A 15,325-nucleotide genomic window follows, 5' to 3' on the forward strand; every position below is an offset into this window, starting at 1 on the left:
TAAGGCCTAATCTTGCTACTCGGGGACACAGTAAATTCTCTGAAGTCATTCACTTGGAAGAGCCACTGGACTGATGGACATTTATTATACTTAGCCTGCTTTAAGCATGGTGGGTATCAGTTGCATACAGCACACTTTTTGAGCAAATGTAAGCACTGGCCAGGTTTAAATTTCCTATGCTGCATTCCACAGCACCTCATGGAACAATACATACCACCACTCCTCACAAAAAAAGGAACAGTGGAAAAGCCCATCTGCCTTTCTTTTAGTTTAGTAAAAAATATTTGCACCATTATTTTTCTTTTTCTCCATTAAAAAAGCCTGGTCTATTTGTTTAATGAAATGCCTGTCAGCTGTATTCCACTGGAAAACTACAAACCATTATTCTTTAAAATATCAGTATATAGAAGCAGATGTAGGGAGCTAATGTGTATGAAAATAAACAAAAACGTAGCTCTGGAACCCATCCTCCCAAATGAAAATGCTACAAACAGATAGCACACGGAAGAAATTGAAGCCCTGGTCCTGCACAGCTCTAGCAGGGGAAAGAGTCATTTTCTTCCAAAATTACTACAAAGATATCAATGAACATGCTAATCACAACTAGAATCCTCCTGCTGGTAATTTTGAGAGTGGCTCTTAAAGGTTCTGAACTATATTCTCTCCTCAGTTTAAGGTTTCTGTGACTCAAAGCTCTGTAACAGCCACTATAAAATATATCATTATAGAAATACTATATACCAATCTCAGATAAGTGTGGGGATCAATCTCAGGTTTCACTTTTTAGTTCTATGACAAGGAGCGTAAATTAGAGCCCTCTGTTCCTCCTACTGTTTAATGTAATACAAGACTCTAGTCAACAGAGACACGTATATCACTTAAACATACATCAATTGCCCTACAGAACTATATACTGTTAAGAATGAAGAGGTAAACAAATGATACATATCACTTACAAGCAGCTGTGTGATTCAAGATAAAGTGAAATGGGAAGAAAGGAGAAAGAAGAAAGGCCAAACAACCCAACAACAAAATTCCAATTCTTGTAGCACTGAGTCTGTGAACAGTGCTTACTTGCCCCAATTTTATAAAAATGAAATAAAAATCAGAAAAGGGTAGACTGCCTGATTTTTTCTTTTATACTCATGAATTCTTAAAAGTTAAAGTAATAAAATATATATATATATATATATATATTTTTAAATGGAAAGTATACCAATTTCACTTTATTAGCCTAATTTCGGAATGGGATGGACTATGGGGTTGAGGTCAGGTGTGAAGGACGAGGGTTAAAATTTGTGACAGCAAAGATCCCTTCAAAATTCTGGTGCAGTCCTCAGTCACTGCAGCCTAATTGTCAGTCAATAGAGTTGAAATCCAGAATACTGAAAGCAGACTCCTGTGCTCCATTTCTGTCCAGGTACTCTTCGGTCACAGTGTGATGAGGTCCACCAGGTTGCCTTTAGGAGGAGTCATGCTGTCAGGAAAGAAATTTACTAAGGTGTCAAAGAGCTGAGTTCTTTGAGCATAGGTGTGATCCACATCGGAAAAGCCTGGTGAAGGAGAGATATAAAGAAACTCATCCACTGTGTTTAAAACTCAACATGTAACAGAAAACCTAGTTGAGAAAAGCAGCAATGTATAATGGAAAAACCAAAACCAAATCAGGCTTTGAAACCAGACAGACATGGGTCCTGATCCCAGTTCTACTACCTAGCAATGGTATGATCTTAGGTAGGGTAATCAGCCTTTCTGCAACTGTTTCCTCAGCTATAAATCTGTGATAATCCTGTTCATGTCATAGGTTTACGGTGCAGATTAAATGCAATTATGTGAAAACCACCTAGCAGAATGACTAGTACTTTAGTAACTAATACTGATTTCTCTTCTTTTCCTTATAAGCATTTTCCTCTTCTAGTCCACTGAGGAATTTTCATTCCTCTTTTCTGACTTTTTAATGCTTTTGAGCAGTAAAAATTTTTTGATAATAAAAATATAATCAAAATGAAAGAGGTCTTTAGAAAGTAGTCTAAAATCATTAAGCCCCGGAGAGCTGCAAGAAGTCTCAGAGAACTGAGTGAAAATACAGACAGCTGAGGTTAAGAAATACATCTGTAATACACAGAACGATACCTGGCACATAGGAAATACCATGTATTTAGGGTACTATGCATCAGGCTCTATGCTAGGCACACATCATGTGAAAAATAGAGAGCAATGTACTCCTTTTATCTAGATGAATGTTCTAGTAAAATACATTCTAAAAAGGCTAAGATCGTTGAACCGTAAGATATTTTTCCCCCTTAATATCTAGTAAACCCTTAATTTTCAAGTTTACTCCAGCCAAGGAAATATTCAGTGAGATGACTCTTTCCTTTAGTCAGCCAGTAATAGTATTGCTCCCCCAGCTGCTTCAAATTTTTTATGCACATATGAAGAATGAAAATGAAAAAATAAACAAAGTAGTCTATTGATTTTCCCCATTCCTGAGATGGCTAACTGAATATGAGAGGCCTACTGAATGCCATCAGAAACAGAAATAGTGCCAGAAAGTTCTTTATGCCATGATAATCAGTGAAGACTATTTCAAATTGGACTGATTTTCAGTTAACTTAGAATACAGTTTTAGATGCAATCTGCCTTTTAATCTTGTAAAGAACATGAACAGAACAGAAAGAACATTGCCAAGGATACCAGTTTCCTGGAAGGAAAATAAACAATGCCTCAAGAAAGGTACATTCCTCCTTATTAAAAAAAAAAAAAAATTACTATTTTAAGTGTGAGGGCAAATGTTTACTACTTTGAGATGAGTTTTAGATTTAACAAAGCCTACTACTATATCACAGAAATGAATGGAAGGAAATACTCCAAAATGTAAACAAAGGTTACCTCTGAATGGTGAGATTATATTTTTTCTATTTTATGTTTTTCTGAGTTTTCTAAATTGCTTTATTTTCGACTTATTTTGAAAAATTTCAAACTCACAGAAAAGTTTCAAGAATAGTACAACAAACATTCATATACATATATCCTTACCTAGATTAACCAATTGTTAACATTTTGCCACATATTTTTTCATTCTCTCTTGTTCTCTAAGTGTGTTTGTATACCCCACTCATACTTTTTTTGTGGAACTACTTGGGAGTAAATTGTAGACATCTTCACCCCTAAATACTTGAGTTCATTTCACCTAAGAACAAGAACATTCACTTAAATAACTACTATATATTAAATTTAGGAAATTTAACATTTATGTCTCAAAAATCTTTTTTATAGTCATTTTCCCCACTAATCTAAAATTCAAGATCGAACACTATATTTAGTTATCCAATGTCTTTAGCCTGGAACAGTTCCTCAACCTCTCTGTTTTTTTTTTTTGTTTGTTTGTGACACTGTTATAAAAAAAACAAAGAGCAGTAATATAGTAGAATGTATTAAATTTGGGGTGTCTGGTTGCTTCCTTATGATCAGATTCAGTTTATGAAGTTGGCAAGAACACTACATAGAGATGCTGTGTCCTTCTCAATGCATCATCTTAGGAGGCATGTGGTATCAGTTTGTCCCAATACTGAGGATGTTAACTATGATCATCTGGTTAAACTGGTGTATGCCAGATTTCTCCAATGTAAATGTGTACTTTTCTACTTTTGCAGTTAATAAAATATTGATGAGAAGATAGTTTGAAACTGTGCAAATATCCTGTTCTTCAACAGATCTGCACCCAATGATTTTAGCATTAACTGATGATTCTTGCCAAAACAATTATTATGTATATGATGGTGATTTCCTAATTCGACAATTCCTTCTAGATTCATTGGATGACATTAATTGCAAAGAAGAGTTTTCCTTTTCCTTCCTTCATTTTATTTCTCTATTTGCATTAGTATATACTCATGAATCATTTTCTTGTTCAATAGGTTATATCCATTCCTGTCATTATTCATTTTAATACTCATATGTTCTCCCTCTGTATCTTTTTGAAATGTCCCCATTACTTTTTGAGTACATCCTTACTTTCTGGCACAGTAAGATCTCCAAGCTTATATTTACACAGCTCTGGAGTCCGCCATTTTCCCCAGGAACCCTAATTCCTTTTAGTGGCAAATGATATTTAGAAACCAAGATCAGTTGTGCTAATTGCCCAGGGTGGTGTTGTTTCTAGGCCTATACATATATGCACACATATTATACACTCATCTATTTAAAAAAAAACAAAATCATTAGTCCATGCTTTTATTGCTAATTCAGTTTTTTAAGAACCTCACAGAGTTCTTCCTCTCCTTATTCCATTCCATGTTTATAGCTCCTTTCTCCTACTAGGAAAACCTGCTCCCAGCAATATTTATTCATTTGTTAAACCTAAAACACACAAGTTCCAGAATTACTATACCCAAACCATTACCAGCAAAATTCAAGATTTCCTTGCTTTTATTGTTTTTAGAATATACTTCACTGATAGTATATAATCTAAGCTGTATTTAAAAAGGTTTAATTCTCTTTTTTCCCCTACTGTGCAATTATGTTACCAACTTGATAAACATGTCTGTTTGTTCCTGTTCGTATTCAACTTTAGGGCTTTTCTCATCTTTTATTTTATTTTCTTTACTTGTAAAAATGCTGTGGTACATTATATTTTTAAGAGAAGCTACTGATTCTGTGATAGTACTCTATAAAATAATACCATTTTCATGAGATCAAATGATTTAGGAGGGAAGGAACAAACACTGAGTCTCTACTACATGCTAGTTTCTTTACGTATGACATTTCATTGTCACAAAAATAACCCAACAAAGCAGTTACCATAAACTCCAATTTCAGATGCAACACTTAAGAGAGTCAGTCATTTAATAAGGCATCACAGTTGGTGAGGAAAGAGAATGGAGCGTGAACCCAGGTCTGACTCCAAAGCCCATTTATTTTTATTAACTGAGTGCTTATTAAATTGTAGGCAATGTGCTAAATTCATTTAATCCTCAAAAAAAACCTTTTATTTTTATTCACCTTTTACCAATAAGGAACTTGAAATTTACACTCTCATTAGATGAATGGTTAAATTATGGTAGATCCCTATTATGGAATATTGTGTATCACTTACAAATAGAATAAATCTAGTACAGTTTCATGTAAGCACCTCCAAGCCACATCATTAAATTTTAAAAAGTTATGTGGAGAATACATGTTTTTATATTATGTAATAAATAAAACCAGAAAATATAAAACCATACATCTATGTGTGTGTGTGTGTGTGTGTGTGTGTGTGTGTGTGTGTACATATATACGGTTGATCCTCATTATTCACAGATTCCATATTTGTACATTTGCTTACTTGCTAAAATTTGTAACCCCCAAATCAGCATTTGTGCCACTTTTGTGGTTACTCACAGACATACACAGGGTGGCAAAAATTTGAGTCACCACATGTAAATATATGTTCTCAACTGAGGTCAACTAGGTAATGCTCTGCCTTCTTGTTTTAGCTCTCATACTGTAAACAAGTGTCCTTTTCACAGTCTACTTGGTGTCATGTTCTTCAAATTCTGTGTTTTTTGTTGGTGACTTCACCGCTGAAAATGGCCCCCAAGTGTGGTGCTGAAGTGCTGGCTAGTGTTTCTAAGTGCAAGAAGGCTGCAATGTGCCTTATGAAGAAAATACAGGTTAGATAAGCTTCGTTCAGGAATGAGTTATAGTGCTCTTGGTGTGAGTTCAATGTTAATGAATCAACAGTATAAATACACAAGTAAGGTGTGTTCCTGTTGAAAGAAAGCAACATTATATTATTAATCAATTGACAAAAAGTCTGTGACAAGAGGCTTACAGGAACCTATCTCTGTATTTTCCATAGGAGCAAAGGGTCAGTATTCACCAGTTCAGTGTTATAGGTGACTTCATAGACTATTACTGTGAATAATGGGAATCAACTCTACCTGTATGTCGGTGTATAAAGATCTGCCAAATACAAGTGGTTACACTTGAGGGAAGCAGGCAGGGACTGAGGGAAGTTGTTCAAAGAGAATCTTAATATTTTAAAAAAATGCATTAAAAATGGGTGGGGCACCAGGAAACTCATCAACAGCAACATGACTACTTAAATGGTAGAGACAGGACAAAAAAGGTTGTATTGATTTTAAATCTCATACTCCTAATTACTGTTTCTCTCATTTTCACCATACAGTGGAATGAGGAACTTATCGCTCAGAGTAGTGGAAACTGGTAAAGCTCAATGAGAGGTAGTACAGTTAGTGATTTAGTTCTGAAGCCAAACTACTAAGGTGTGAATCCTGGATTTGCTACTCACTAGCACTATTCCTGGGCGACTTACTTTAGCCTCTCTGTGTTCCAGTTTCTTCACATATAATAAAAGGGGATCATACTAGTGCTACTTCATAGGGTTATTATGAAGATTAAGTGAGTTATGACATGTAAAGTGTTTAGAATAGTACCTGGTCCCACAGTAAGTGCTCAATAAATAATAGCTATCACTTTATCATTACTATTGTGACTGAAGACAATGACTGCTCTAAAAGAAAGTGACCTATTAGAAATATACTTTAAAAAAAATTTTTTTCAAAAATTTATTTTATTTATTCATTTTTTTGGGCTGCATTGGGTCTTCATTGCTGCGCACAGGCTTTCTCTAGTTGTGGCAAGCGAGGTCTAATCTTTGTTGTGGTGTACGGGCTTCTCACTGCAGTGGCTTCTCTTGTTGCAGAGCATGGGCTCTAGGTGCGCGGGCTTCAGCAGTTGTGGCACGTGGGCTCAGTAGTTGTGGCTTGCAGGCTCTAGAGCGCAGGCTCAGTAGTTGTGGTGCACGGGCTTAGTAGCTCTGCGGCATGTGGGATCTTCCCAGCCCAGGGCTTGAACCCGTATCCCCTGTGTTTGCAGGTGGATTCTTAACCACTGTGCCACCAGGGAAGCCCCAGGAATATACTTTTAAGTTAACATCCTATACAGGCTAGGTAGCTTTTCCTATTTATGGTAATAAGGAAGAAATAGCAAGAATTCTCATTTTTCTCCTAGACAGAAGTTTCTTTGTGTTTACGTTTCTTATTTCTAAAATAAACTCATTATTATATAAAAATCACCTGTAAACATGTGGGCTAAAGACAGGAGGTTGAAGAAAGTCTCTTGCTGAAATCTAAGTTTGGTGGATTTAGTACAAGTATAAAGGCTAAAAGGGCACAGTAAATGCTGTGAAACCCCTAAGGCTCCTCATTCACAAATGTCAACACACTGCCAAAGAGCACTGTACTTTAGACATAAAATATTTTAAACAGCTGTCTGAATTCATACTTGCACATCGCATACGGACTATAAAACTTCTAAAGAAAGGTATGAAGACCAAGAAAGGCAATATGCTTCTACAGACCAGATTTTCCCTGTCACATACCTTGCTGAAAATATGCTCTTAAAATTAGCAGAAAGCCCAAGTTCAAGCTTCAAAGTGCCCACAGCCACAGACACAGACACAGTAGCTCTAAGCTAAAGATCCCCAAAGGTTATTTTTCTCCGAAGTCAGTCATTTTTCAAAACTAAGATAATGCCAGCTGTTCGCAAATCATTTTCCATCTTTCTAAATCTTTAAATTACATATAACATTAGTAAATACTAAGAGGTTAAGATAAACTGGATGAATTCTGAAGGAAGTCAGACAGTTTGGTTGAGCCAATTTTGGCAGGACATAATTTAGAAAACAAAATATTCAGTCATCTATACATGAAAAGTGTATACATCTATACATAAAATAACCCATTAGATTTCAATTCTAAGTGGCGTAAAGGTAAAACAATCAGACAGAAAATGAATGAGAACCACGAACTCTAAATAGGCATGAAACCTTATGAAAGGTACTTTTCGTTTATAAATAATATATCAAATTTCTCCTTATTAAAATTAGCATATAACCTGAATTTGCTCCTCATCCAAATTCACCAGTGTTACAAAGATGACATTTATAAAGAAGGTAGTAATACGAGTACCTGAATGGAGCACTTACTAAGTATTTCATTTTGTTGTTTTTCATAATTATTTAATTCTCTCAACAACTTGAGGTAAGTACTCTGCTTACCTCCATTTTATAGATGAAGAACTTAATGCTTAGAAAGGTGAATTGTTCAAAGTCACTTTTAAAATTAGCAAGTGGCAGAGCTGATAGCTAAACCTAGATTCTGACCCTTAACCACTATACGACACTCTTATCTCTTAACTACTAAACTGCCTCCCTTCAGACAGGTAGGAAGAAACAAAACCCCACAGAAAATTTCCCTTTTTGTATTTTTTTCTGTTGTGTTTGTACAGATCTCAGTGTACCTGAAGTTTAGAATCCAACTAAAACAAACTGTTCCTGGCAAAATATATTAGCTGACAGTGAATAGGGCAGAGAAAGAAGAAAAGAGTTAAGCTAAAAGTAAAACATTCGCTGACACCAGTCTAACATATTCAAATGACTGCCAAAAAATTCTTGTTCTAAAGGCTAAATATAAGTCAGCCAGAGATATTTCAGTGCTGTCCACTATTAAAATAAAAATAATGGCTCTGGGCTGCAGTACCCATACCTAACAAGGCACACATTTATTCAAAGTGAATATCTATATGCAAGGCTCTCAGTTCCTGTATCACTAAACCTGTTTCAAATGATAAAATTCAAAAGGGCGTGAACTTTCCAAAATAATGCCTATAACTAGACTCTCCATCTTAGGGCTGAGATTTCTAACAACCTGAAAACATTTTTTAAAAGCCCTTTGAGTGTATGGGATAGTGGTAAACAATTACATAAATTTTTAGGAGAACCTACTGGAGTTACGTTTTATAGCAGTCTTCTTGCCCTGTGGAATCCTACATATTCTGGAATTATAACTCAAGACTGCAGTTGCCTTGATCAGTAGAGTAGCCTCAATTACTCATTAAGGAAAAACAAAACAAAGGGCAAGACCCCAAGAAACACTACTACTATTTCCATCCCAGTGAGAAACACCATCATTGTATGTCTCTGTTTTTTTTTTCATTTGAGGTATGTTTCACCTTTAAGAGACAAAAGGTCAAACAATGAAGAAATTAAACTGATATTCCAAAGTGTTATTTAATTCCAAAGATAAGGAGAAGTATTTATATTACATACGCTGGAAAATTTCGATACTATTGCTGGACTCTAAGGCAAATTAAAAATAGCACCAGCATTAATGAGATTAATATGCATTCACTGTGTGACTGCATAATGACAAGAGGAAAGTTGGAAATTCCCATACTTCAAAAGGCTACTATCTTGTTGAAAAACTGAAGCTATAATGACTTATTCTAACTAAAAGATCCTTGAAAATTCACCTGACTAAAGCTCTGGATTCTGGAACTTCTAGACTCCCCACTTTACTACAATCTAGTTTAACTACTTTAATAATTCATTAATACTAAATGAGAGTACTACTAAGTGAAAACTGATGCCCATATCTGGGATGCTTGAGAAACACTTGGAACAATTAAGATACCAACATACAAAAATGTCCATTTTCAGGAAAGAGGTAATTCGTCCTGCTCCCAAACATTTATTTCATTGCCCACTCCATCACCATTCTGTTGACACCACACAATTTCACAAAGAACAAACAGGAAAACCATTCAACCAGCAAGTGTTAACTCATAGTAAGTATATCAGTAATACAGTCTGCATTCCAAAACAACGTTATACAAATTAATTTATTTTGATCAGGCTTCTATTGCCATCTGTTTGCATAATAACCCTGCAATTGGTGTAATAGGAACTGCAAACTGATCCATGAACTGGGGACTGATACCTGGAAAATAACCTTGTAGCAGGTTATTAGAAATTTTGCATGCTACCTTGAAACTTGCTTCATTTGTTTGGATGACATCTCATCTGATGTTTCATTTAAAAGAAATCAAAGTCCAACCTCCCAAATTCTAGGGCATATGGCCGGATAAATTACATTGGAATACTTACCTAGAGCTGTGAAATCTGAACCAGATTTAAACAGAGCTGAAGCCAGGAGCTGAAACTGTGGGGTGGGGCGGGGGAGAGAAAAAAGCAAATTAGCTAGGTAAGCACATTGGAGAAAAAACTCCTATAATTTCGACCATTCATTAGCCACTGGATGTCTCCGCACATGTTGCATAAGTCTATTCACCAAAAAGTGGCAAGAAGAACACCGTATTTAGATTAAACAACATGCTGACTTTTCTGGTGGACTACTATAATCATTTTCCAAAATACTAGACCAAGTCCTGGAATTATTTTATTTTAAAAATATATTAAAGTATGTATTTATTAAGGAACAATAGGTCAACTGAAATATAAAATATTACTCACTACCATATGATCCAGCAATTCCACTCTTGAGTATACACCCAAAGAAAATGAAAACACTAATTTGAAAAGATACATGCACTCCAATGTTCACAGCAGCATTATTTACAATAGCCTGATATGGAAGCAACCTAACTGTCCATCAACAGATGAATGGATAAAGAAGATGTGGTATATATATACAATGGAACACTACTCAGCCATAAAAAAGAATGAAATAATGCCATTTGCAACAACATGGATGGACCTAGAGGGTATTATGCTAAGTGAAATAAGTCAGACAGAGAAAGACAAATACCAGATGTTACCACTTATAAGTGGAACCTAAAGAATAAATGAATGAATAAAACAAAACAGAAAGACTCACAGATAGAGAGAACAAACTAGTGGTTACCAATGGGAAGATGGAAAGGGGTAGGGGCAGGACAGAGATAAGAGGTACAAACTACTATGTATAAAATAAATAAGCTACAAAGATACATTGTACAGCACAGGGAATATAGCCAGTATTTTATAATAACTTTAAATGGGATATAATCTATAGAAGTATTGAATCACTATTTTATACACCTGAAACTAATATAATATTGTAAATCAACTATACTTCGATTAAAGAAAAAGAAAATTAGGGGCTTCCCTGGTGGCACAGTGGTTGAGAATCTGCCTGCTAATGCAGAGGACACAGGTTCGAGCCCTGGTCTGGGAAGATCCCACATGCCACGGAGCAACTAGGCCCGTGAGCCACAACTACTGAGCCTGCGCGTCTGGAGCCTGTGCTCCGCAACAAGAGAGGCCACAATAGTGAGAGGCCCATGCACCGCAATGAAGAGTGGCCCCCGCTTGCCGCAACTGGAGAAAGCCCTCGCACAGAAACAAAGACCCAACACAGCCAAAAATAAATAAACAAACCAATGAACCGACATTAAAAAAAAAGAACGTATGATGTAGAAGTAGCACCACCCTTCAAGGTGGAGAAGAATTCACTTATCTACCACTATCCCTTCTTCCTTTAAAAAAAAAAAAAAAAAGAAAAATTACTCATTTGGGAATCTATCACATATAGAGAGACTGATGCCCTGTATATTAGTAAATATGAATTCTCACTTCAAAAATAAATGCATGCTACTGTAAAACACCTGATGTCTCTGTGTAAATCAAACTCTGAGGAAAAAAGCATGGTTATTATGCATAAGCCATCCCTAAATTACAACTTAGATTGGTATTCCATGGTCATATATAATTGTATTGTTATATAATTATAAAGGCTCAAAGGTCTTTTTTACATTGAAAAAATGTTTTAAGTGTTGATTAGATTCCCAGGCTAGCCAGAGTTAGTTTAAATCAGACAATGCAACTGAACAATGACAAAATAAGATAAAACTATTGCATCACTTGTACTTTAACAAATTGGTAAAGAAATAAAAATTTAGGAGAACTATTCATATTTATCTTGAATGAGGATGCTGGAAAACAGGTCAGTTAAAGGAAGGAATAAGAGTATACAAATGAGTTGAATCTCAATGGAGTTTACTTGGCACTTTGCAAGACTTGAGCAGTTCATACCACTGATTCTTCAGGATGTATTTCACACTTGTACTTGTAGCCTTTAAAATTTCAGGTATCAGTCACCTGATTAATCATCTTTTCAATGTAAGAAACTGGACAAATTAGTTAGGAAAAAAGGGGATAAAAGGAAGAGCTAAAAATATATGAAACTTCTTCATACATTCTGGGTATCAGTCCTCTGTCAGACATATCTACTGCAGATATTATTTGGTCTGAGGCTTGTCTATTTTTATTTTTATTTTTAATTTTTGGCCGCATGGTGTGGCCTGTGGGATCTTAGTTCCCTGACCAGGTATCGAACCCAGGCCCTCTGCCATGAAACCGTGAAGTCCCAATCACTGGACCATCAAGGAATTCCCTCATCTATTTTTTTTTGATAATGTCTTTTAATGAGTAGAAATTTTAATTTTGTTGAAGTCCAATTTGTCAACTTTTTCTTTTATGATTAGTGCCTTTTGTGTCATGTCCAAGAAAGCTTTGCTTATCCCAAAGTTGTGAAGATAATCTGTTTTCTTCTTAAAGGTTCATTGTTTTGGGTTTTATACTTAGATCCATAATCCATCTTAATTTTTGTGTTAAGAGTGAAATAGGGGTCGACGGGCTTCCCTGGTGGCGCAGTGGTTGAGAGTCCACCTGCCTTTGCAGGGGACACGGGTTCGTGCCCCAGTCCGGGAAGATCCCACATGCCACGTAGCGGCTAGGCCCGTGAGCCATGGCCGCTGAGCCTGTGCGTCCGGAGCCTGTGCTCCGCAATGGGAGAGGCCACAATAGTGAGAGGCCCACGTACCGCAAAAAAAAAAAAAAAAAAGAGTGAAATAGGGGATGAGATATCCAGTTATTTAGCACTATTTGTTTAAAAAACCTTTCTTTTCCTTATTGGACTTGGTGCTCTGGTCAAAAAAATAAACTGACTGCATATATATGAGTCTGTTTCTGAACTCTATTCCGTTCTATTGATCTATTTGTCTATCCTTAAGCCAGTACCACACCACCTTGATTACTATGGCTCTATACAGCGTCCTGAAATCAGGTAGTAAGTATGAGACCTCCAACTTTTTCTTTTTTCAAGATTGTTTTAGCTAGTCCAGAGCCTTTGCGTTTTGACTAAATTTTAGAATAAGTTTGTCTATCTCCTTAACAACAAAGAAACCCAAACTGACTGGAATATTGACAGTTTTTTTAGAAACTGCATTAAATTATAAACCGATTTGGGGAGAATGGACATCTCAACACTTTTTAGTCTTTCAAACCACAAATGTGATTTATTTCTCCATCTATTTAGGTATTCTTTAATTTGTCATCTAAAAATGCAAACAATTTTACTTCCTCCTTTCAAATCTATATGCTGTTTATTTCTTTTTCTTACCATATCGTACTAGCTAGGACTTCTGGCACAATGCTAAATAGAGGTGTTGAAGCAGACAACCTTTCCTTGTCATAATCTTAGGCGAAAGGGTTTAATGTTTTACAATTAACTATGGTACTAGCTGGATGTTTTTCACAGATGCCCTTTATGAGATTTATGATGTTTCCTTTATTCCTGGTTTGTTAAGAATTTTTTTTTTTTTTTTTTAAGAATTTTTATCATCAATGGGTTTTGCATTCTGTCAAATGATTTTCTTCACTTATTGAGACGATCTGTGGTTTTTCTCTTTCATTCTGCCAATGTGGTGAAATATACTGATTTTCAAATGTGAAACCAACCTTGTACTCCTAGCATAAACCCCCTCTGGCTATTGTGCATTAACCTTTTTATATATTGCTGGATTCAATTAACTAAAATTTTCTTAAGAATTTTGTATCTACATTCACAGGGCTATTGGTCTGTAATTTTCTTTGCTTGTAATGTCTTTTTTGGGTTTTTACATCAGAGTTAAGCTGCTTCATAAAAGGATTTAGAAGGTGTTCTGTCTTATTCTGATTTCTACAAATCTATACCAAATTGGCATTTTTTTCTTCCTTAAAGGGTTGATAGAATTTACTGATATAGCCATCCAGGCCTAGTATTTTCTCTCTTGGAAAGTTTTCAATTACAAATTCAATCTCTGTAATTGATATGGAGTTCCTTAAGATTTTCTAATTCTTCTTGTGTTAGTTTTGGTAAGTTGTATCTTTCAAGAAATTTGTCCATTTCATCAAGTTGCTGAATTTGTTGACAAACTTGTTCATAATATCTCCTTAGTACACTTTTAATGTAGGTAGGGTTGTAATGATCTCCCCTTTTCATTTGTGATGCTGATAATTTACGTTTTCATTATTTGTTTCCTTGATAAGTCTTGCTAGAGGTTGACCAATTTTAGTCACTTTTTCAAAGAACAAACTTTTCACTTTTTATATTTTTTCTACTGTTTCCTATTTTACTAATTTCCTATATTCTAGTGAATACTTATTTGGGGTTAATTTGTTGCTCTTTTCTAACTTCTAAGATGAAAGATAAACTTCACTGGCTCTAAACAGAAGGATGGGGAGAAAACTGTTACTTTAACCATCCAATTAAATAAGTGGCACTGCTATGTACTGGCCTAGAGTTTTAACAGGTACTGAGTAAATAGTACACAATCTGAATAAAGTCAGTCCTCTCTCCCCAGCTTCAGACTTGAACATCCAACTATCACTTCAACATCTCAAGCCGGCTGTTTCACAGGCAACTCAAACTGAACATATGCAAAATTAAACTCCTGATTCCAGTCAGGAGGCTCCACCTTCTCATTTCAGTTGACAGTAACTCCATCCTTCTAGCTTTTCAGGCTCAAAACTTTGGAGTCATTTCCTTCAAACCCTACATCCAATCATAAAATTCCGTTGGTTCTACCTTTAGAATATACTGAGGGGACTTCCCTGGTGGTGAAGTAGTTAAGAATCTGCCTGTCAATGCAGGGGACATGGGTTCCATCCCTGGTCCAGGAAGATTCCACATGCCGCAGAGCAACTAAAAGCCCGTGCACCGCAACTAGTGAGCCTGCACTCTAGAGCCCGCATGCCACAACTACCAAGTTTACGCACTGCAACTACTGAAGCCTGTGTGCCTAGGGCCCATGCTCCGCAGCAAGAGAAGCCACCTGATGAGAAGCCCGCGCACCACAACGAAGAGTAAACCCCGCTCGCTGCAACTAGAGCAAGCCCGCGTGCAGCAACGAAGACCCAATGCAGCCAAAAAAGTATATACATACATACATACATATATATATATATAAATATATACATATATATATAGAGAGAGAGAGAGGGAGGGAGGGAGGGAGGGAGGGAGAATCTGATCTGCTTTACTTCTCACCATTGCTATTGCTACTACTTTGCTCTGAGCAACAATCCCCCTTGCTTAGATTTCTACACCTCCCTCATAGTTCTCTTTGCCTCCATCCTTGTTCCCTTTTAGTCTATTCTCAATACAGCAGTCAGAGTGACCTAATTAAAACATAAAGCAGATGATATCACTCCTCTGCA

The 15,325-nt window shown here is 36.0% G+C and overlaps 1 protein-coding gene across 3 annotated transcripts in view; it reads right to left on the bottom strand.

Moving 5' to 3' along the window:
* MKLN1 (muskelin 1) overlaps positions 1–15,325 on the bottom strand; it is a 178,651-nt gene continuing 163,326 nt past the window's right edge. For all 3 annotated transcript variants that reach the window (XM_027101903.1, XM_027101906.1, XM_027101904.1), the window contains exons 17-18: positions 9,953–10,007; positions 1–1,553 (exon numbers count right to left, since the gene is read on the bottom strand). In XM_027101903.1, coding sequence (XP_026957704.1) covers positions 1,432–1,553; positions 9,953–10,007 — 177 coding nt within the window. In that variant the 3' untranslated portion in view covers positions 1–1,431. The remainder of the gene's footprint in view (positions 1,554–9,952; positions 10,008–15,325) is intronic.

The sequence above is a fragment of the Aethalodelphis obliquidens genome, unplaced genomic scaffold, assembly GCF_003676395.1.
Source record: "Aethalodelphis obliquidens isolate GAN/ISIS:26980383/991018 unplaced genomic scaffold, ASM367639v1 scaffold5, whole genome shotgun sequence".
NCBI lineage: Eukaryota > Metazoa > Chordata > Mammalia > Artiodactyla > Delphinidae > Aethalodelphis > Aethalodelphis obliquidens.